General features: G+C 38.8%; 2 protein-coding genes across 2 annotated transcripts in view; one reads left to right on the forward strand and one right to left on the reverse strand.

Moving 5' to 3' along the window:
• Nucleotides 1-9,281, reverse strand: nle1 (notchless homolog 1 (Drosophila)). The gene is made up of 13 exons (XM_046860724.1): nucleotides 9,150-9,281; nucleotides 7,808-7,949; nucleotides 7,470-7,687; nucleotides 6,023-6,102; nucleotides 5,146-5,222; nucleotides 4,961-5,058; nucleotides 3,376-3,568; nucleotides 3,143-3,278; nucleotides 2,427-2,473; nucleotides 2,142-2,344; nucleotides 877-1,036; nucleotides 697-767; nucleotides 1-430 (listed from the first exon to the last, which is right to left on the reverse strand). The coding sequence occupies exons 2-13, from the start codon at nucleotides 7,940-7,942 to the stop codon at nucleotides 418-420; spliced, it is 1,431 nt and encodes a 476-aa protein (XP_046716680.1). The 5' UTR covers nucleotides 7,943-7,949; nucleotides 9,150-9,281; the 3' UTR covers nucleotides 1-417.
• Nucleotides 9,207-20,192, forward strand: part of ltn1 (listerin E3 ubiquitin protein ligase 1) — a 27,319-nt gene continuing 16,333 nt past the window's right edge. The window contains exons 1-13 of the mRNA XM_046860722.1: nucleotides 9,207-9,382; nucleotides 10,665-10,871; nucleotides 11,069-11,167; nucleotides 12,063-12,293; nucleotides 12,403-12,455; nucleotides 12,947-13,127; nucleotides 13,267-13,440; nucleotides 14,987-15,177; nucleotides 15,460-15,607; nucleotides 16,547-17,308; nucleotides 18,146-18,187; nucleotides 19,686-19,884; nucleotides 20,016-20,192. The exon at nucleotides 20,016-20,192 is cut by the window's right edge and continues 63 nt beyond it. Coding sequence (XP_046716678.1) covers nucleotides 9,341-9,382; nucleotides 10,665-10,871; nucleotides 11,069-11,167; nucleotides 12,063-12,293; nucleotides 12,403-12,455; nucleotides 12,947-13,127; nucleotides 13,267-13,440; nucleotides 14,987-15,177; nucleotides 15,460-15,607; nucleotides 16,547-17,308; nucleotides 18,146-18,187; nucleotides 19,686-19,884; nucleotides 20,016-20,192 — 2,506 coding nt within the window. The 5' untranslated portion in view covers nucleotides 9,207-9,340. The remainder of the gene's footprint in view (nucleotides 9,383-10,664; nucleotides 10,872-11,068; nucleotides 11,168-12,062; nucleotides 12,294-12,402; nucleotides 12,456-12,946; nucleotides 13,128-13,266; nucleotides 13,441-14,986; nucleotides 15,178-15,459; nucleotides 15,608-16,546; nucleotides 17,309-18,145; nucleotides 18,188-19,685; nucleotides 19,885-20,015) is intronic.

Raw genomic sequence — 20,192 nt, forward strand, 5'->3', positions numbered from 1 at the left:
TCTTGACAAAAGAAATTTTATTCACTTTTTTTTTAAAATAGTTTAATATACCGTTTAATAAATCGGGCTTCAAATAGGATAAATGGAGAACTCTATATTCAGCTTCAGGTTATGTGGGGATACAGAAATCAGGTCAATTGCTGAGAGTGTACATGGCCGATCCTGCCAAATTTCCTTAAGCTAAGAAGACACTATGACCGTGCATTTCTCAGGCTCACCACCACGGCATCAACTGTCAGTACCTTTTAGCTGACTCAGATTACACACTGGGGCACTGGGTAATTAGGTTAAGGCTCAAACTGAGACAGCTGTCAGTCATCCTTTTAGACGAGGATTTGATTGCTGAAGGCTGGTGCACTGAAGTGCCTGCCTAATTGGCTGGTAAATGTCCAGTGTTGGGGCAGGCTCTTGCATCAGCTACCTCCGCCATCTATGTAAAGGGTGAAATAGATCAGACATACCAAGTGAGTGTGGGTAAATTTGATTACATGAGATTAGATTCAACTTTGTCATTGCACACGTTATGGTACAAGACAACGAAATGCAGTTAGCATCTAACCAGAAGTGCATTGGTAGCAGTGTAAAATATATACACATAAATGAACAATATGAATATAAACAAACAGTACATGGAAAAAACATTATATACAAACATATAGAAAGCGGAGAAAAAAAAAAAAAAAGCCAATTACTCACATCCTTAGACATTTGTCTTTCCCGCCACTGGCGACTCGCTGACCATCAGGACTCCAATCTACAGCGAAAACCTGAAAGAATCATTGACACCATATAACGTTCTTAGCAAACATGAATAATATTAACAATTATCCTAATATTTAATATGTCCAGGATGCTTCCTAAAACCGAGCCTCTCACCTCGTCAGCATGCCCCGGCAGATCCACACTCAGTTTGCCAGTTTTCACATCCCACACCTTGAGTGTGCTGTCACTGCTCCCGCTTACCAACAGACGGCTGTCTGCCGACCACGCAACCTGATACACGGCGGCAACGTGACCACGGAGTGACGTTAAATACCTGCAGGAGGAGGAAATCATGTCCTACATTAAACTTGTTCGCTTCATTGTCAGTACACTAAAACAGAGTCAAAAGTATGACATATGTTTACAACACCAGAGTATATTAAAAATTTTTAATATCAACATATAAGAAGTTATATTAGTGCAAGATGTGTGTAAGGCACAATATGTGTAGAGAATGTGGAATATAAGAATTACAATATTGAATATGTTAAACTGTACAAATGTTATACACTAAACAGATGATATAGATATAAGGGCAGTCTTGGATATACAATGAATTATATACAGGATAATTAAATAGAATGATTCAATTAAAAAATACTGTTATATACATTAGACCTGTCCAGAATGATCTAGAATGTGCAGAGTGGAGCAGAACTTATCTGCCCTTTTTACTGCACACAAGATGCTAAACTGCATTTTATTGCTGTGTACCTGTTACATGCAATACCAATAAAGCTCTAAATATCCCTCCATCCATCCATCTTTAACTCAGACACAGGTAGCTTATTAAAATGCTGAGGTATAGCACTTGATGTCTAAAGACTTAGGGAGCTGAAATCTGTTATTTCGGTTTGAATACGGTTGAATATTGCCAAGTAGATTTGTAATAACCTAAGCCTAGGATATTTAAGCTTTTATTTTTTGGTAAAAAAATAAAATAAAAAAAAAAGAAATGCTGAAATTCGGGTTAAGTCACTTGGGCACCACCTACAGTATTTTTTTGGAATAGCAGTATGGTTTCATACAAACAATATGCAAATATTATATTATACAATTATTTTATATTTTTCTGTTATAAAACCTAATTATCAAAGACTACATAAATAAGAAAATGAAGTAAGTAGACAATGACAGTGTCATTCACAATCTAGTCCACATCAACATTTTATATAAATTATATAAAAACATACACCTTCTGCAGATTATTTTCTATTTGAGTCATATAGTTCATGGGAAATGTTACTAATAATTTAAACAAGGCAGTTTTTTTTGTTATAATCTGCACTGTAATCACAGTAATCATGCATCATACTTCCCACCCCAATACATAAATGCAACAATCCACAAAGAATAAAACATCAATTTAAATTACGTACTTGCCAGTCCTGCCATCCCATATCTTGATCGACTTGTCAAAAGAAGCACTTGCGAGCAGTCGGGTGTCAGGGGAAAAGAGCACCTCATTGACCAGAGCCTGGTGTCCAGTCATACGAGCCACAGGCTTCTTCTCCTCTGCTGGATTCCAGAGGAACAGTGTGAAGTCATCAGAACCTGACACCAATCTTTCAGGAGCCTCACCCTGAATTAGAGACATTGCTCAATAAACTATAAAACCCTCAGTATATAAAGGTAAATCTCATTCTCATACATTTTGCACTTACTCTGACTTTCTTGTATCGCTGCAATGCTCTGTCTTTGATTTCCTCCACTGTAGGATGCAACCAAAAGGTACATTAGGCACCATATGACTATTGAATTAATGGTTTTATTAATAGTCTTTAATAAGAACCCCCTTTATAACATCATGCCTATGGGAATGTTTGGGATATTTGATCAGACCCAGCATGGAAAATCTGTTACATGCAAAAAATAAAAAAATTTAATAAAACCCAAAACAAAAAATACAAAATACAGCTTGATAAGGGAGAGTTTTCTAAAAAATGTCACTCTGATCAGTTAAAATAGTTACAGCACACTTATCTAGAACATGCTGAAGGTCTTTGAAAGCTCTTGGAGAAGCACTGTTAGGAATCTTGAGACTTATGATAATAATAATAATAATTATTATTAAAAATCGTTTGCAAGGCCAAAATCCTTGGGTTAAATATCTATTCTGATGATATAACATGCTTAAACAACTGTTATTCTTTTGGATGTTAAGCAAATATTGACAATTTTTTTTTTCTTCCACCACAATTCATGGCCATATTTCTAATAGACTGCAAGTGTGTTTTCTTGTCAGAGTTCATGTCCGGCCTACAAATTATTGACTTGGAGTTTTAATTACAAGAGACTTAATTACAACCCCCTTAGATGTTTCAGACTGGTACAATAATCTGACCCCATAAACCCCATATTCATGAATTGTTAATCTTACATGAGCCAGTAAGGTCCTGGGGGTTGATGGTAGCAGTGGCTGGTTCGAAGGCTCCAGTACGGAGGACGTAGTCGGTGCTGAGGGCTAGCGTGTTCACCCAGTGAGCATGACCTTGTAAGGTCCGACATTGAACCCCCTAAAGCGAGGAGAAATCCAAACACATCTCTATTAAATTCAGTAAATGTTAAACTGGCACTAATGTGTACATACATACAAATAATGCAATTGCTTACATCTTTGGCTCTCCAGACTTTAATAGTCCGGTCCTGGGATGAAGTATACAAAAGACCATCCCCTCCCCATTTAACACAAGTCACTGACTGAGTGTGGCCTGTCAGGATCTTGTCGCAGCGGCCCAGCACCGTGTCCCATATCCGAACTGAACCGTCTTTAGAGGAACTAGCCAAGTACCGGCACTCAGGGTTCCTTAGGATGAGTCACAAAGTAGACAGTTAAATACAGTACATAACAATAATAATTAAGAAAATGGGAATTAAAGATTAAAAGTAAAATCAGTATAATAAATCTGGATGAGTTTGTTATTTATCATAAATACTGTCAGTTTAACATTGATTTAACACCTCATATTTCAGAATATTGGTTGAGGCAAAATTTAAATACTCTAAACATCTAACCATGCGATCAGTATAAATGAACTGACAAAAAACCTTTTTTTTTCTTTCTGAATTGAGATATTAGTAATACATTTTTGATCAAAATAGACCTTCATCAGCCCAATTAAAAACGTATTAATGTCTTGCATTTAATAATAGCACTGAATCCTTTTATCTACACGCTTAACGTCAATTACTCTTCAAGTGTGTCTGTCTTGAATAAAGCACATTTAAAAGTCACCAAGGTTTCAAGAGCCGATAACTTCTACAAAGCGATCCTTATTTAATTACTATTCTCCATCGTTTTGTTCGGTCTCTTGCCGTGAACACTGTAATAAAACATTAAATATGCCAGGTGTTCAACTAAGTGGGTGATATAATTAAACAAAGAACGTGGCATTATGAATTTGGACAAGAAGCAGTTCCTTTGCTAGTGAATGCATTCATGTGCTACTCAAGTCTCCTGTTTCCTCGTGGCATTTCGCACACAAATAAGTCATTTGTATAGACACTGAACAGAACATTTTCAAGCTGACCCATGTTAAAAGCAAACAAAAAAATAAAAAGAACAACCTGTAATATACATTATTAATGCGGTTGGCACTTTGTTTGTCCCTTGTCCCATTTCCACAATCATTTTACTTGCCTTTTGCCTCATTGTCTACCTTGCCTCCCTCTCTCTCTCTCACACACACACACACGCACACACACACACACACTTTTTTAATGTAGTTTATTATTATTCATATTTGTGACCAACATTTAAACAGTTTACATTTTTAAAACAATTTAAAATAAAATTTCTGCTTGGTTAAATTATATATATATATATATATATATATATATATATATATATATATATATATATATATATATATATATATATATATATATATATATATATAGGATAATATATTTTATTTTTTAATAAAACGAATAATTCTCATTCTGCTTCTAGCATGTGTGTTTTCGATAGAGCCTATAAAAGCACTTATGAAAGTCCGCTCTGAACGAAGGTGTCTGCTAAACGCTTTTAAATGTAAATGTTTGTGCCTTTCGAGTTCCTGTGCCAACACGACATGTTAAAGCTAAAATCATAGCTATAGAAAGTGTCAGTAACATGAACAAATACAGATTCAGCATTCATATCATTTTAAACAGCATTTTTCTGGAACAAATAACATCAAATCAGGACAGAACTTACAGGTGCAATGGCTCCCAACACAGCCAAGTGATCCATTTCGTGTGTCCGGTCAGAGTCTTTCCTAATTGCTGTCCAGTTACTGGGTCCCACAGTATAATCTATTAGAATAATATGTACACTTTCATAAATATTACTGTAATATTTTAAGTTATAGTCACTGTATTTGAAGCAGAATAAACACTTACTTGACTGTTCTTACACCCTGATGCCAACTTTTTGCCGTTGGGAGACCAGGCGATGGATAGAACCCAGTGTGAGTGTCCTTAAAGAAAGAAAAAAGGAGTCAACCTTAGTCTGTAGGGGTATAATGCTACACAAATTTCATGGTTCGGTACAATTTCGGTACGGTAGGGGGAAGAAACTGACAACATAAAACTGCTTTTCATTTTTAATTACCACAGTTTATTATTATTAATGAATGAATTATTATTAACATTTGTGAATATCAACATTTAAAAAGTTTTTTTTAATCATTTTAAATATAATGTCTGCTTGGTTAAATAATGTATAAAAATAATATTGTATAATATTTAATAAAAAATTAATGCAATAAACCTTTTATTATATTGATTAAATTGAGTAATTAATTAAACTGGCACAAATTATATTGACTTAATAAAATTAAATAAATGGAACATTTTTATTAAATAGTTTACATTTGTAGACCAAATCTGGGTAATAAAGGTTTTTATGAAAGTGTGTGTGTTTTACATTTAATACACACATTTTCTACAGATACGTTCTACTCAACTTTTCTACTTATTTCCGCATACTTTAACAAATGCCTTCATTCCTTCCATCCTTTACTCATTTACTCCCTCGAGATGCGAAATTGTCAGGAATTTCTTTTTAAAGAGATATTCTTGAAGCAGGACACATTAAAGAAATCTCAGTGTTGCTGAGGCTGCTCACTTTGTACCTGGAAACGTGTACCGAACCGAAAGCCCTGTATACGAAAAATTTGATACCAATACATGTATCTTTATTCCCCTATTAGACTGTATATTCAGCACAAATTCTATTGCTATACACACTGGTTGTAGTCCAGTATGTCTTTCTGACCTTTGGCAGTGTGATGAGGAGTCTCTGTGGTCAGATCCCAAAATCTCACAGTTGTGTCTCCAGAACCACTAGCCAGGTATCTAAAAACAGATTAGACACAGAGGAGGAATATTGAGAACATCATCAAACTGTTCCACACAAAACAGTGTATGTGTGTGTCATTAATAAACCCTGATACTGTCTATGACAAAAATCTAACCAGATTCCAGACCATTCACCTTAAAACATGGGCAGCGGTTTAGGCATAAAATACACAAGACACAACAGAAACATGCAGGATTGAAATTTCGCATGGTAGTCATACTATGGATTAGAGGTGTTCATTATGCCTCAAAAAAGTTTTATTCACTGTCTTGCCTAAAGCGTCCAGCACTGTCTAAACTGGCCCAGTTTCACACGGAGATCACGCCCTCAGTAACAGTTTAGTTTAGCTCCGTGACCAGTAATATGCTCAACACTAGAGGTCAACCGATTCAACAGTTTTGCCGATAAATCAGCACCTTTAGTTAATTGCTAGATAGTTTTTGTTTGTGGAGCAGCTGAGAAGGTCTGCTGTGCTTATACAGTACAAGAGCGGCCTCTAGAGGTAAATCACTGTGCCACGTGATGTTTGTTTTAACACGAGACTGTGCGCTGCACGGAGAGCGCTGACATTTCAGATGCACATTTAAAGCTTTTTTTTTATACATTTGGGATGCAAAATGTTTATTTGGAATGGTACTTTTTGTTTCAGTTGGAATGCATGTCTTATTTTGTTCAATATTTATTAATATAATAACATTCATATTTATTTCAGTTAGCACATTTTCATGATTCAGTACTTGTTTTTTGTAATAAAGTTCAGTAAAATTTTTACATGTAGTGTTTTGTTTGTTTTTTAGGCCAGTATCCATTTGAAAAACTATAAATTGATTAATCGGTTATCTGCAAGTACAATCCAACCTAGCTATCGTTATCGCTAAATCCCACTATTGGTTGACCTCTATCAATGATGTTTCAGAAAAATGAGGTGCCCCTGAGCTACATGCGCAAGTATCAACGCAAAGGGCCTGAATACCTGTCAATTGGGTAGTTCAGTTTTATCAAAGCAATAAATTTGCTAAAATACCATAAATCAGATTTGTGCGAATCGGTAAAAATCCAATCGATCGACTTCTATTAAAAAACACACTGCAACATATAGTCTTATCAACTAACAAACTTATAGAAAGAAATCGTTCCCCCCTTCAAAAACGTGCCCTTCTTCAGATCCAGACAGCAAAAAATTCACCGCCAACCACATATTTACATATAGTATCTATAGTACCTACGTTAAATTTACTCTTTGCTGTTGTTTCTGTTATGTTATTTGAGTGTGGACTGCCTACAAATGCAAGAGCGTTTGTAAATTATCGATACTATAGACATCAGTCAGATAGAAAATAAGGATTGTGGCTGTTCCACTTACTTCCCTGTAGGACTGAAGGCCACTGAGATGACGGCCTCGGTGTGGCCCTCCAGCGAACTGGTGCAGCGAGCCACAGCCCTCACGCGGAACACAGCCTGGGGTTGGTACACCACGGGCAGCACATGTTCTGTTTCAATACTCAGAGTCTGCACACAAGCCCCGAGGGATGACACCACCTCAGCATCATGCACGAAGAACAGCAGTGGCACCGGCTCTTCCTGAACACATAGAGAATAAGAAAGTGACTTAAAAACAGTTTTAGCTCTAAATGAGTCCTCAGTGTCTCCACATCTCATTTGCTGTCCACCAAACCAATGCGGTGTCTATGCTGATCTTACCTTCTGTAGCAGCGCATTACAGACCAGCTGTAGCTTATCCGGGGTTATGTTCATGGGCACATCAAAGGGAGATCCAAGAGGCTCGCCACCTTCATCCTGAAACTGGATTAACATGCGCTCTACGTCCCCACTCATTTTTTCCCTGTCAAAAGGAATAGCATTAAATCAGAATGCAAAATTATAGCACAATTCTCAAATCTCATGATGCACAAGTGAAATTTCTCAATTGTAAAGAGTTCAATTATAATTTTCTGAGACTTCCCATGTGTGCAATGGGACCTGCAATGGGGTTAAACCCCCTAAAATGAACCAATCCTTTAGCAGGTGTGGGGCTGTCATGTGTGCTGGGTGTGGGTTTCTTCCGTGATTTTGAGGAGAGAGTCCAGGTAAGTTGGTTGTCATTCTTTTTGCAGGTAATGGACATTTAAAACAGTACTTGGTTTGTTATGACCTTGGTCCACCCTGGAGACTACCTGGGTGTTTGCATGTGCAGTGATAAGGTTGTATCAAAAGGTTTCGAGACTAGCTCTGTTTCAAGAAAGCACTTTATTTATCAATTTATGCACACTATTTCCTTTAAAACAGTCCCAGCGCTCCCAGTGTTCTGAAACGTGTCCTTTAATTCTTCTTTTTGAAGCGTGTTAAGCACCTTCTGCGATTCACTTTGGATCTCTGCAAAACGGAGACCGGGGAAGCTGGATCTTAATCTTTGGGAGGAGGACAAAGTCAGCACAAGCCAAATCGGGCGAGTAGGGTGGGTGCCGAATCCAGATCATGTGGTCAGAATAGCATCAGTTGCACTGCTCCCAATTTTACAGATTCTGATGTCTTGTGGCACACTGACTTTTGAAGGTTGGTGCTCCCTGCGACTGTGCGTGCAGCCTTGTGCTGCCACCTGTTGTTTTATAGCATTTGGCAGACGCACTTATCCAGAGTGTTTTGTGATCTTATTTATACAGTTAGACAGTTGGGGGTTAGGGGCCTTGTTCAAGCAGTGGCAACCTGGTTGTGCTGGGATTTGAACTCATAACCTTCTGATCAAAAGTCAAACATCTTAACCACTGATCGACCACCTCCATATTAGTGATGCATAAAGCAATTATTTGTAAAATAAACAATTCAACATGAGGATAAAATACACAAAGAATAAAGATTTGGACTCCATCAATTACTTATGAGTTAGAATATTGTTTTTTCTTTTTAATATTTAAATACTCCATGATGAACCTTTCTTTTTTATAGTTAGAGATCTCTTGACTAAGTATATGTAACAATCAAGTATATGTTCTAAGCATGCGTAGAAAGAGAAACAACAACAACAATAATAATGATAACATGTTACCTGCTTTTTATTTGTATCCCAGTAAATATACTTTCCACACGTGTATTTTCGAATGGCGCTGGGAAATAACGTGCGTGTCACGACGTTTACGTCATAAGAGCGCGACGGTTTTGAACGTAAAGTAACTACTAGGCGCCTTCTACAGGCTGAGCCGAAGTCTGCGGGTGAAACGTTGAACAAAACCAAGCAGCATGGGTGGAAAAAATAAGCAAAGGACGAAAGGAAATGTCCGGGTAAGGCTTATTTAGGCTGTTCAGAGGATGTTTTAATCGCTTGACTGGTTTATTTTTTGGTTAGTAGACTGGTTAACGTGGGGGTGATGTTGTGTGCTACTTCCATTAGACTTCTTCCAGGTTCCGGATGTGGCTTATTATTATGTCAAGTACGACAGTACAGTATGCCACAGTATGACAAATACTAGATCCAAAGAATACCAGATAAAAATATAAAACTGGTGTAATATGTAGGTATGTGACGTAATAATTGGAGACAGTTTATTAAAGCGTGACATTTGTGACGTCATGACGCAAGAGGTTTTGCAACTCTTTCAGTAAAGCCCATTCTACACTTGTTTTGCCACTGTCCATTCACAAAGTCTTTTTGGTCAGATGTTACCGTGCTACTATTTCTTTGTTGTACATTTTACAATATACAGAAGCAATTTTTGAAATCAGATTTTCACTGAAATAATATTAATTTTAATGATTACTGTTTTATTGTATGGTCTCGTGGGTAATTATCATATTCACAAATTCAGAGCTACTCATTGTAAACCCACTTTTAGATTACGTTCCTCTTATATGAAGTTCCTCTTTACTTCCTTTAAGAACATGTCAGAATCTTTAAACTCAAAGACCTTAAAAACTTATATTATTCCTGAATCTGTTGTAAGAAACCTTTAATGTTTTACAATAACAGTGTTATACTTCTCTATGCTTCAGTAGTATCTGTATGCTCCCCTTTTTTATTCTCGCTCTTCTTCGCATTTGTTGAAATACGTATAGAAACATACATCTAACCCAACCAAAGCAAATTATTGTTCAAAGTGGATGGGATTTATTAGGCAGCAAGTGAACATTGTGTCCTCAAAGTTGACGTGTTAAAAGCAGGAAAAATGGGCAAACGTAAGAATTTGAGCGAGTTTGACAAGGGCCAGATTGTGATGGCTAGACGATCAGATCATCTTCAAAACTGCAGCTCTTGTGGATTGTTCCTGGTCTGCAGTGGTCAGTATCTATCAAAAGTGGTCCAAGGAAGTAACAGTCGTGAACCGGTGACAGGGTCAAGGCTGGCCCGTGTGGTCCGATCCAACAGACGAGCTCCTGTAGCACAAACTTGGAGAAGTTAATGATGTTAATGGTCTACAGATCAGGTCTGTTTTGGGGACCAAAAAATATTAGTCAGGTGGTCAAAATGTTATACCTGATCGGTGTATTTTTGACTGATGATGCTTTGTATCACTGAACTCACCTCCCTGCTATTTCTACAACACCATCTTTTCCATCTCTTTTTCAGCCGTCCAGCAGTGGCCGAGCTGCAGAACTCTTGGCTAGGGAAAATGGAGTGGTTCCTGGATTTGTCGGATTCGGGATTTCGACCTCAAATGAGCCGGGATATGTGCCTGCGGTCTACGGTGCTGAGGAAATCGACAACCTGGTGGATGCTGATTTCCGGCTGGTTTTAAGGAAATTGTCCAAGAGGGACGTGGTGACGAAATTAAAGGTCAGTGTTCTTGATTGATTTGGTGTGTAGTTTTGATTAATTTGTCTGTAGGAGTTGGGTAAGATAAAACAATTGAGACTCTCAATGCGAACTTTGCACATCGCGAATAAAGTGATCCTGATCTAGAACTTTACGATGGAGACGTTTGTGTTTTATCTACAAAACCGATCTTAGAAGGTGAGTCATTGTCCTTGCAGGCTGTACAAGAATTCGGAGCCATGTGTCAAGAGCGGGATTCTGACATAGTCAAAGGAGTTCTTCCATATTGGCCACGGATATACTGCAAAATATCGATGGTAAGATTTTGTGATTTTATATTATTAATGGGTTTTGTCTCGATCTCCTAATGCCATTTATTCCTCTCCACTTACTCTTCACTTGTAACACCTGTACACCTGATGTTGGTGACCTGTTCACATCAAATACCAGACCTGAGTTTGTTTAAAAAACAATATTTTGGATTTTTTTATGCACAGTGGTCTATTTATTAGAGGTCGACCGATATGTTTTTTTTGTTTGTTTTTGGGCGATGCAGATTTTTTTTGTGCGATAGGTTTCGGTCGATTTTCTTTTTTTCTCGCCTTTATCTCATAAAATCTAACAGTTAATTAATAAGATGCTTAAATTAAACATCCATTAAACAACAAAAGCCTTTCCAATCACTTAGCACTTGTTAGCAGGTTTTGGTACTTGTGCCAACCTGTAGAAAAAAAACTACAGCTGGTTAAATGATAACAAAACGGTGCAAAAAATTAAAAATGTCGGATGTTTTTTGAGCGTCAGGTGGATTTAGTTTATCCGCTGTGTTCTGCACTGTTGGCTTTAGTCGGTCGCCGTCGGCTGTTTTTCTTCCGAGCCTGTATGTCGAGTTGTAGCTGGTGCTCATTGGTAAATAAAAAGAGAACTCTGATTGGCTATTCAGCTTAAAAAAAAACCAGAAGTGACGAAAGCAAACAATGAAAAGAGGGAACTCGCAGACATTTGCTCTTGCCTTCGCAACTTGGCAGACAGGATTGAAAAAATTGGCAGTTAGTAATGATTTTATATACTGTGGTATTGCTACATAATTGACTTATTGGATAAATGTATGAATAAACATGGGTAGAGATATTTATAGTAAACTGATTAGTTTGTGTACATTTTATCTATAATACCAACTGCTACATAGTTATAACTTTGATCTTGTGTTAGGATTATGACAGACGAGTTCGAGAAGCCACACAGCAGGCATTCGAACAGCTGATTCTGAAAGTCAAGCGCAACCTCGCCCCATACCTGAAGGGAATAATGGGCCATTGGCTTATAGCTCAGTGTGACCCCTATTCCCCTGCTGCCTCTGCCGCCAATGTCGCCTTTCAGGCTGCCTTCCCCCTCAACAAACAGCCAGAGGCACTCGGCTTCTGCAAAGATGAAGTGCTGAACGTAAGGAATATCATTTACAAATGCGTATTTATTAACATGAGGAATAGTTCACTGTCCGAGGGAACGTAAACATGAACTGTTACACACGCTTTTCTGTTTTCTTTTTTAGGTGCTCCAGGACAATTTGCTCAAGGAAACAGCTGACACACTCAGTGACCCACAGTAAGTGTAAACAAGTCAATATAGTAAATATGATTATAGAAATATATTATAGAACAAGATTTCCACAGAGTCTTAAAAAGTCTAAAATTAAAAAATCCAAATTTTAAAAAGTCAAATGAAATTCTCTGTTCAAATTTTAAACAGTTCTTTCTTTCGCTAGTCCAAATTTAATTCGCTGCATTACGACTACCAATGAGACCAACAGCCAATCAGCTTTCTGTTATTGCCACAGATCTCTATTGGATCTTCCCACAGACAAATTTAATTTTTTTAGTTATGAGGAAGTGCATGTTTGGCGATACTTGGTTTGGGGAATAAATGTATTTAGGTCTTGGTTAAGGAGAGTTGCTAACAATGTTAACTTGCTGTTTGTGTTTTTAATATTGTGATATCGGTCTTAAATTTGACTTGGTGAAACCTGCGGAAACCCTGTCAGTTCAACCCAGTTGTTATTATTACATTTCTATTTCCGCCTATTTGTACACGTGCAGGAGCGTACCAGAGGAGGAGCGACACGCGAAATACGTGCGCGTTCTGACCAGCTCTCTGCTGGCGCTCAAGAAACTGCTCATGTCCTTATCCACGTCTGATCTGGAGGCTCTCAGCGAGCAACTTGCACATATAGTCTCGCAGGGCAAATTCTGGAAGTACAGCAAACACAAGACCCCGCAGGTGAGCTTCATAAGATGCCCAAAACAAATCTGAACATTATAGGACTTAACGCGGAGAAGTGCAGTGGTCCTTATTCCCGCTGATGAGCTGTAACCGAATTTTAACGCATTTTTGAGTCCTCTTGTGTTCTCTTCTCCAGGTCAGAGGGGCGTTCTTTAAGGTGGTAGCCGCTCTGTGCGAACACGTCCCTCAGCTTGTTCGGGCCGAAGCAGCTCGAGCTTGTTCTACCGTACTCCTCAGTATCGATGACTCGGACCCTGTTGTTTTGGCACCGCTGTGGGAAGCCGTTCTGCACATTATCACCAGCATACAGGTCAGACCCTATGATGCAGTCTTGCTATTGGTACACTATATTGCAAAAGTTTGTGGACACACGGTCGTATGTTTTTGGTATGTGCTTTTTGAGCATCACATTCCACATTTAGCCTCAATTTGCTCTTATATTTCCCTCCACTGTTTGGATGTTCCACTAGATTTTTGGAGTGTGCGTCTGGAGATTTGTGCTAATTCAGACACAAGGGTGGTATTAAAGTCAGGTACTGATGTAGGTGAGGTGAGGAGGCCTGGGGTGCAGTCAGCGTTCTCATTCATCCCAAAGGTGTTCAATAGAGTTTGGGTTCAGAGCTCGATAGCATGAGATCTACCACTCCAACCAAAGCAAAGCATATCTTCATGGATTTTGCTTAGTGCACAGGGGCATTTTCATGCTTAAGTCTCCTAGTTCAAGTGAGGGGAAAATTTCATGCTGCTGCTGCATCCATTCATGCTGCTGCATCCAAAGACCCAAAACAATTGAGTGCTTTTAGCTTCGTGAAAACAGTTTGGGAAAGAACGAATACTTAATGTCCATATAGTGTAGTTCTATATGACATTTTCTGTACTCGTAAAAGCCAATGGAATGAGCATGTAGATCCGAAATGAGCAAGCCAGAATTGAGAAAAAAAATCCTGAAAATCCTTGAAAATTTTTGATGAGAAGGAAACTAGACTCAAAATAATTTTCTAGCCAGATTATAAATTATTAGGAAAAGGAAATGAGTACTAAGTCTATTAAAATTAGGTTGAGTAGAGTACTGGGAGATTCATACATGGTGGTATCAAGACTGGCTCTGGTTAGAAGAAAGTACTTTATTTATCTACGTTTACACACTGTCAGCTTCAAAACAGTCAAATAAAATACAGGCAATAGGCAATACAGTGCTCCCAGCGCTCCTGCCACTGTTCTGGAAGTCTTCTTCTCGAAGCGTGTTAAGCACCTTCTGCGATTCGCTCTGAATCTCTGCAGCGGATTCAAAACAACAACCTTAAAGCTGGATCTTCATCTTCGGGAAGAGGGCAAAGTCAGCAGGACCCAAATCTGGCGAGTAGGGTGGGTGCGAAAGTGAAAACATTTTGATGGGTCTCAGACGATCATCATGCAAAAGTTGCTGAACAGTCTTGAAATTTTCAGGGATCCTTCGTGATCTCTCGCCGCCTTCCGGTGAGGTTCTTCCGCTCTTAAAGCGCACGTTCCACTCGAAACACCATTGCAGCATCGCCGTACGTCACATCAAACGTCTCTGTAGCAGATTTGCTCAGTTTCACGCAGAATTTCACGTTTGCTCATTGTTCTTGGACTTGCCGTCCATGATGAAATTTCTAAAAGTTCTGGTACCATCTCGTAAAATTGTACCACGTTCCCAGAAGCTGTCTTAAAATTTAAGTCATTTCAGTTGAGCAGTACATTGCATTATTCAGTAGGTCCTACTACAGTAAAATGACAAACTACTCAAAACTCTGTAATGTAAAAATATACTGTATTTGGTTTTGACCATACATTAAAATGTCGGATTACCCCTCATAGTTGCTCATGTTCTGCAGGACTGTTGGACTCATGTAAATGCTCGGAAGGGTGTGCTGCCCAAGCTTTGGCCTCTTCTGAAGGAAGGTGGGAGAGGCCTAGCCACCTCCCTCCACCCTAACATGCTTCCATTTATCAGCAAACTGCCACGAGAGGTCACAGAGCCCAAACTCGACTTTTGTAGCATGTTTCTCTCTTCCATCATACAAGGGTAAGGGATGTTTTTGCTTTTAACACATCGTCTCTGACATTGTGACGATATTGCTGACTCTGTAGTCATTTGTAAAACAATTTAAAATAAAATGCTTAGCCAAGGAAGGAAAGAAAGAAGGAAAGAAAACATGAAGGATTGAAAGGAAGGATAGAATGAAGGAAAGATCAAAAGAATGAAAGAAAGAAAAAGAGTAACAGTTGATATAATTGCTGTGGTCCCAGAAGGATTTATGAAGATGCATGTGTCAACGAGTGTCTCACTGTCTGATGTTTGCTCTAGTCTTTCTAGTGAGCGTGCATTAGTCAGCCCCTCAGAGTGTTCAGCTATCGTCTTTGCTACCATGGAGTGCCTCCGTTTCCTTCTGCTACAGAATGCAGGAGAGGAGCCAGAGCACCTCGACATTCAGAACATGCTCATCTCAGAGCAGGTGAGTGACTTTAGGGCTGTGTGCATCGCCGCAATACGGCTGTTAAGGAATAATTTCTTACCCTCTTGCCCTCCTTTCTTTGTCACATCGTGAAAATAGATCATGTAAAATGAAGTCATACAGTGTTTCTTGTGAATACTGTATTCTCTCCTTGAGAACCTCAGAAAAAAAGATGCACAATACAAACTTTTAATGAATACTTTTTCCTTTCTTTTCCAAAATTTGACCCCCCCCAAAAAAAATAAAAATAAAAAAATACAAATCTGATTCGAGGCCCTGATTGAATACATTTTGCATCATACCAAACATTATCTTCAAATTAAAGTTGCCATTGTTCCTCAACGTGGTGATGACTGGCCCCGCCCCCTCCCCAAACGAAGGCAGTACCAGCATGTGAACCTCTGTGGAAGTGGAAGTCCCATTCTAGTGATTATATAATATTTAAAAAAAAAAAAGAAAACATCTGTAATTTTTTGATTAATACAATTTTTATTTTTAAAGTTCTAGCGTAGTGCAATTTATAGCTCAATATGAAACAAACATAATTTACTGTACAATAGAGTTCAACAACTAATACACCTATTTAGTGACCTCTAATGCCTCCCATTATTTCCCTGTATATGGGCCCTCAAGGGCCCTAGTGTGGGCATCTCTGGTGTATAAATCAGTTATACTATTGCTAAGATATGATTTCTTTCTCAATTGATGTTTAGCGAAAGGGTTAAAAAAGATTTTTTATGGGAATTGTATAAAATGAAGTAGTTTTTTTATTCTAATATGTTAAGTGCATTTTTATTTTATTTTTTTATTTGCACAGCTGAACAGTTGCTTCATTATGATTTGATTTTTTTTTATTTATTATAATAAAAGTGTAACATTTCTGGTTGTGCCTCTTTTTCCCCTCTGTTTTTTTTTTCTTATTTCGTCTCTCTCTTACAGCTCTTGCCGTTGATAGACAAAGCTCTTGGAAGCCGTGCATTGCAAAGCGGGCCTCTGTTCCCTCAGATCACGGAGATGTTAGTGTCATGGGAGAAGCGAGCAGTCGAGAACGAGGCCACCACGTTCCTCAGACTCCTGGCGGATTTCTGGGAGGGTTTACGCAGCCTTTGTGTGTGCTATGTAGACCTCGAGGAGCAGCAGGTAGAGCAGGTGGTGCTGCAGGGCATTGCCTCACTGTTGCAGATCATGCAGAATCCAGCCAGCTCCTGCACCAAACAAGGGAAGAGAAAGAAAGCTGTAAAGGTCTGTTTTGCTGAGGTGGAGGAGGTGAAAGGGCAAGTGGAGAAAAACCCGAGCCAGACTCCAGAGGTGGAGAACTTAGAGGGGCAGGAGAAGCAGCATTCTCCCCTGAGGAGCAGCCACTTGTTGGAGCTGGTGTGCCAGCTGACTGAGCTGAACATGGTGTATGTGAGTGAGCGTAACTCTGAGAGGCACTTGCACTTCCTGGCTCTGTTGCTGCAGGCATTCCCAAGGGCCGAGGTGTTCCAAGGTCTGCTAAAACCAGACGACGGGAAGACCGAAGTGAAACTGGAGGCCGAGTTCTCTGACAATCCAGCCATCCGTTTCCTTATGCAAAGAGTGATGGTGTGGCTCAGGCAGGACGACAGGAAAGACACAGACTTCTTGGTGGACATGGTGTTTAGTTCTTTGCAGTGCTGCAGCTCGAACACAGAGCAGACTCTTGTGCTCAACCACATTACTGTAAGATATCCAGTTTAATTTATAACACAGAATAGCCAAAAGTTTGTGGACACCTGACAATTACATTCGTATGTGCCTTCTCCAAATGTCCCTGTGCACAAACTGTGGTCTATAAAAGCTCCCCAGAATAGTGGATCTACTATACTATACTATACTATACTATACTATACTATACCCCAATCAGGCATAACATTATGACCACTGGCTGGTGAAGTGAATAACACTGATTATCTCTTCACTATGGTACCTGTTAGCAAGTGAAAATCTTTTCCGCAATGTTGATGTGTTAGAAGCAGGAAAAATGGGCAGGAGTAAGGATTTAGGAAAGTTTGACAAGAGCCGAAAAACTGCAGCTCTTGTGGGCTGTTCCCGGTCTGCAGTGGTCAGTATCTTTTAAAAGTGGTCCTTGGAAGGAACAGAGGTGAACCGGCGGCAGGGTCATGGGCAGCCAGTCTCATTGATGCACGTGGCGATTGAAGGCCGATCCAATATATGATCTCCTTGTAACTCAAATTGCTGAAGAATTAGATGCTGTTAATGCTGTTAACGCTCTACAGGTCAGACTGTTTTTGCAGCCAAAGAAGGACTAAAACAATATTAGGCAGGTGGTCATAAAGCTATGCCTGATCGGTGTATTATATTACAGTGAATTGAATTGAGTTGAAGGGAGACGAAATTTGGAATCAAATGTACAAAATGCACACATGGGTGTCAGGTGTCCAGAAAATATTTTACCATCTAGTCTATCTTCCAGTGGATCTCTTCAAACAGGACTTCCACTCATTTTTGCTAAAATATGCAATTTTTTTCCTTCTTCTATTTTTTCTCTGCATGTAGGTGGACCTAAAATGGAGTGTTATTCTACAGATTATCCAAAAGGTATGTAAAGACAGCGTAACGGTTTGTAGAGGTGGGGGGGATATCATGCTTGGAGGGTTATAGAATAGATCACATCACAGTGTAAACATTTTCATGGAATTATGATTCAAAGCCTAGAAGTCTGAATGCCTTTTTTAGAACCGCTAAGATGTTTTGACATGTCTTGAATGTTGTTCTTATTTCCATTACCTCTAGCATAGTATGTATACTACAATAATATGTGAGCAGCATGCAGGTACATGTTTGTAGTTTGGAGAAAAATCAAGTGAAAACGCGTTTAATTTTGAAACACCTGATTAATGATCTCCAGAAAACACCTATTTATGTATATTTTCTGAAGTGTTCGAGTCCTGGATTATGTCGACCCGTTGCAGTTTAGAATGGTGTCTTTCACATTTCTATATGACCATAAATACTGGAGTATTTGAACTTGTTGGGTTAAAATAAATCCCTGAAAGATTGTTTTATCAATATTTTTAAAAGAAAGTTACTTGGGTTTCTTATAGCACTATGCACACATATTTTTTAAATTAAACTGCAAATTGCAGAGACTCACTGCTTTGCTTTGCCACATAGTGTAGTGTAAACTAGAGGTCAACAATTGGCACAGATAGTTGATTGCTGTAACTATCGGCTATTGGTCAGAAATCCATACCGTTAGTTTTTCCGGGTTGCATCTACGCTGGAGCGACTGAGAAGGCCCGTTGTCATAATACAGTAGAAGAGTGACCTCTAGAGGCGAATCACCGACACCAGGTGCTGTTTGTTTGGAAGCATTTAAAAATGCAATAGTAAATGTTAAAATTAATAAACAATACCTCTTAAGTATTTATTAACTTTAGTTAATGTTACAAATGGAATCTTATTTAAAGGGGTTACCATTTCACATAATTCTAAACAGTCATGCATAAAATGGCCATCTTTTAAGTCCAGAGCATTGAAATTACATGTATTTTTTCAGGGGAATAAAGTTCAGGACCATTTTTATTTTTTTATATTTTTTTACACAGTATCCATTTTAATAACTATTGGTTGATTAATCAGTTATCGGCCAGTATGACCCAACCTAGCTATCGGTCGACCTCTACAAACCGATATGTACTTTGTTTGTTCTTGACCGATATGTACAGGCTCAAGGTGACACATTTACAATGGTCCTTTGGTGCGTTCACAACAAAACATTTTTTTTGCACAATGGCTGCCACTAAAAGCACCAAAACCTACCTCCGAATGCTTATGTTTTAATGCATTTCAACAGTTCAGCAATACATAGGCTTAGTATTTATGGGTATATAACTGTGATAGTGATGCATTTGGAAACCTTCTGTATTCAAATTTCTACCGTTGTTTCCACCAGTGCTGTCGTTTTTTTCTCATAACGTTTAGAGCATATTGAAATATGTAGTAGAATTGAGTTATACGTTTGTGTGATCTGCATTGAAATCTGTCACCTATTTTGCCTTTTTTTGTTGTGCGTGCGTGTGTGTGTGTGTGTCAGGCATGTGCCGACCCTGGTTATTTGGAGTTGTGTGCCAAGTGGTTAAGAGGGTCTGCACTAGGTGAGCGTATAGTAAGCCTGGCTGGAGAGCTGTGTGCTATGGGGCTGAAAGGTTCTCCCACTGCCTCATCTGCCTTAGACCAACATAACCACAGCTGGCACCTTATTAGTCTGGCTCTATCTCAGCAGCACGATGAAGGTAAACTCAGACCGCCATAAACCCTCCCTGAATAATCATTATACTTCTATGTAACTAATGTTGTACCGCTATACTATATTACTGTTTATGTTTTATTACAAACTCGTATTGTACTATTTCCTTTCTTCCAGAGTCTCTGATAGGAAAGGTGTACGTCGAACAGATCATCGAGCACCTTCATGCCACTCTTTCCGAGGCTAAGGGCATGTCCGATGCAGGCAATATGGAACCTCTGGTCTCCTTCATATCCGACGTAGCCTTCAACTTCTTCTCATCAGTAAAAGGTTGTCTCCTGCTCGCCGCTGCCG

This window comes from Silurus meridionalis, chromosome 11, assembly GCF_014805685.1.
Source record: "Silurus meridionalis isolate SWU-2019-XX chromosome 11, ASM1480568v1, whole genome shotgun sequence".
In the NCBI taxonomy this organism is placed as follows: Eukaryota; Metazoa; Chordata; class Actinopteri; order Siluriformes; family Siluridae; genus Silurus; species Silurus meridionalis.

Coding starts and splice junctions, on each gene's coding strand:
- nle1 (XM_046860724.1), bottom strand. CDS start 7,942: ATGAGTGGGGACGTAGAGCGCATGTTAATCCAGTTTCAGGATGAAGGT. Junction 7,688..7,807: donor GTAATGCGCTGCTACAGAAG/GTAAGATCAGCA, acceptor CTATGTGTTCAG/GAAGAGCCGGTGCCACTGCT. Junction 5,059..5,145: donor CAGGGTGTAAGAACAGTCAA/GTAAGTGTTTAT, acceptor TTATTCTAATAG/ATTATACTGTGGGACCCAGT.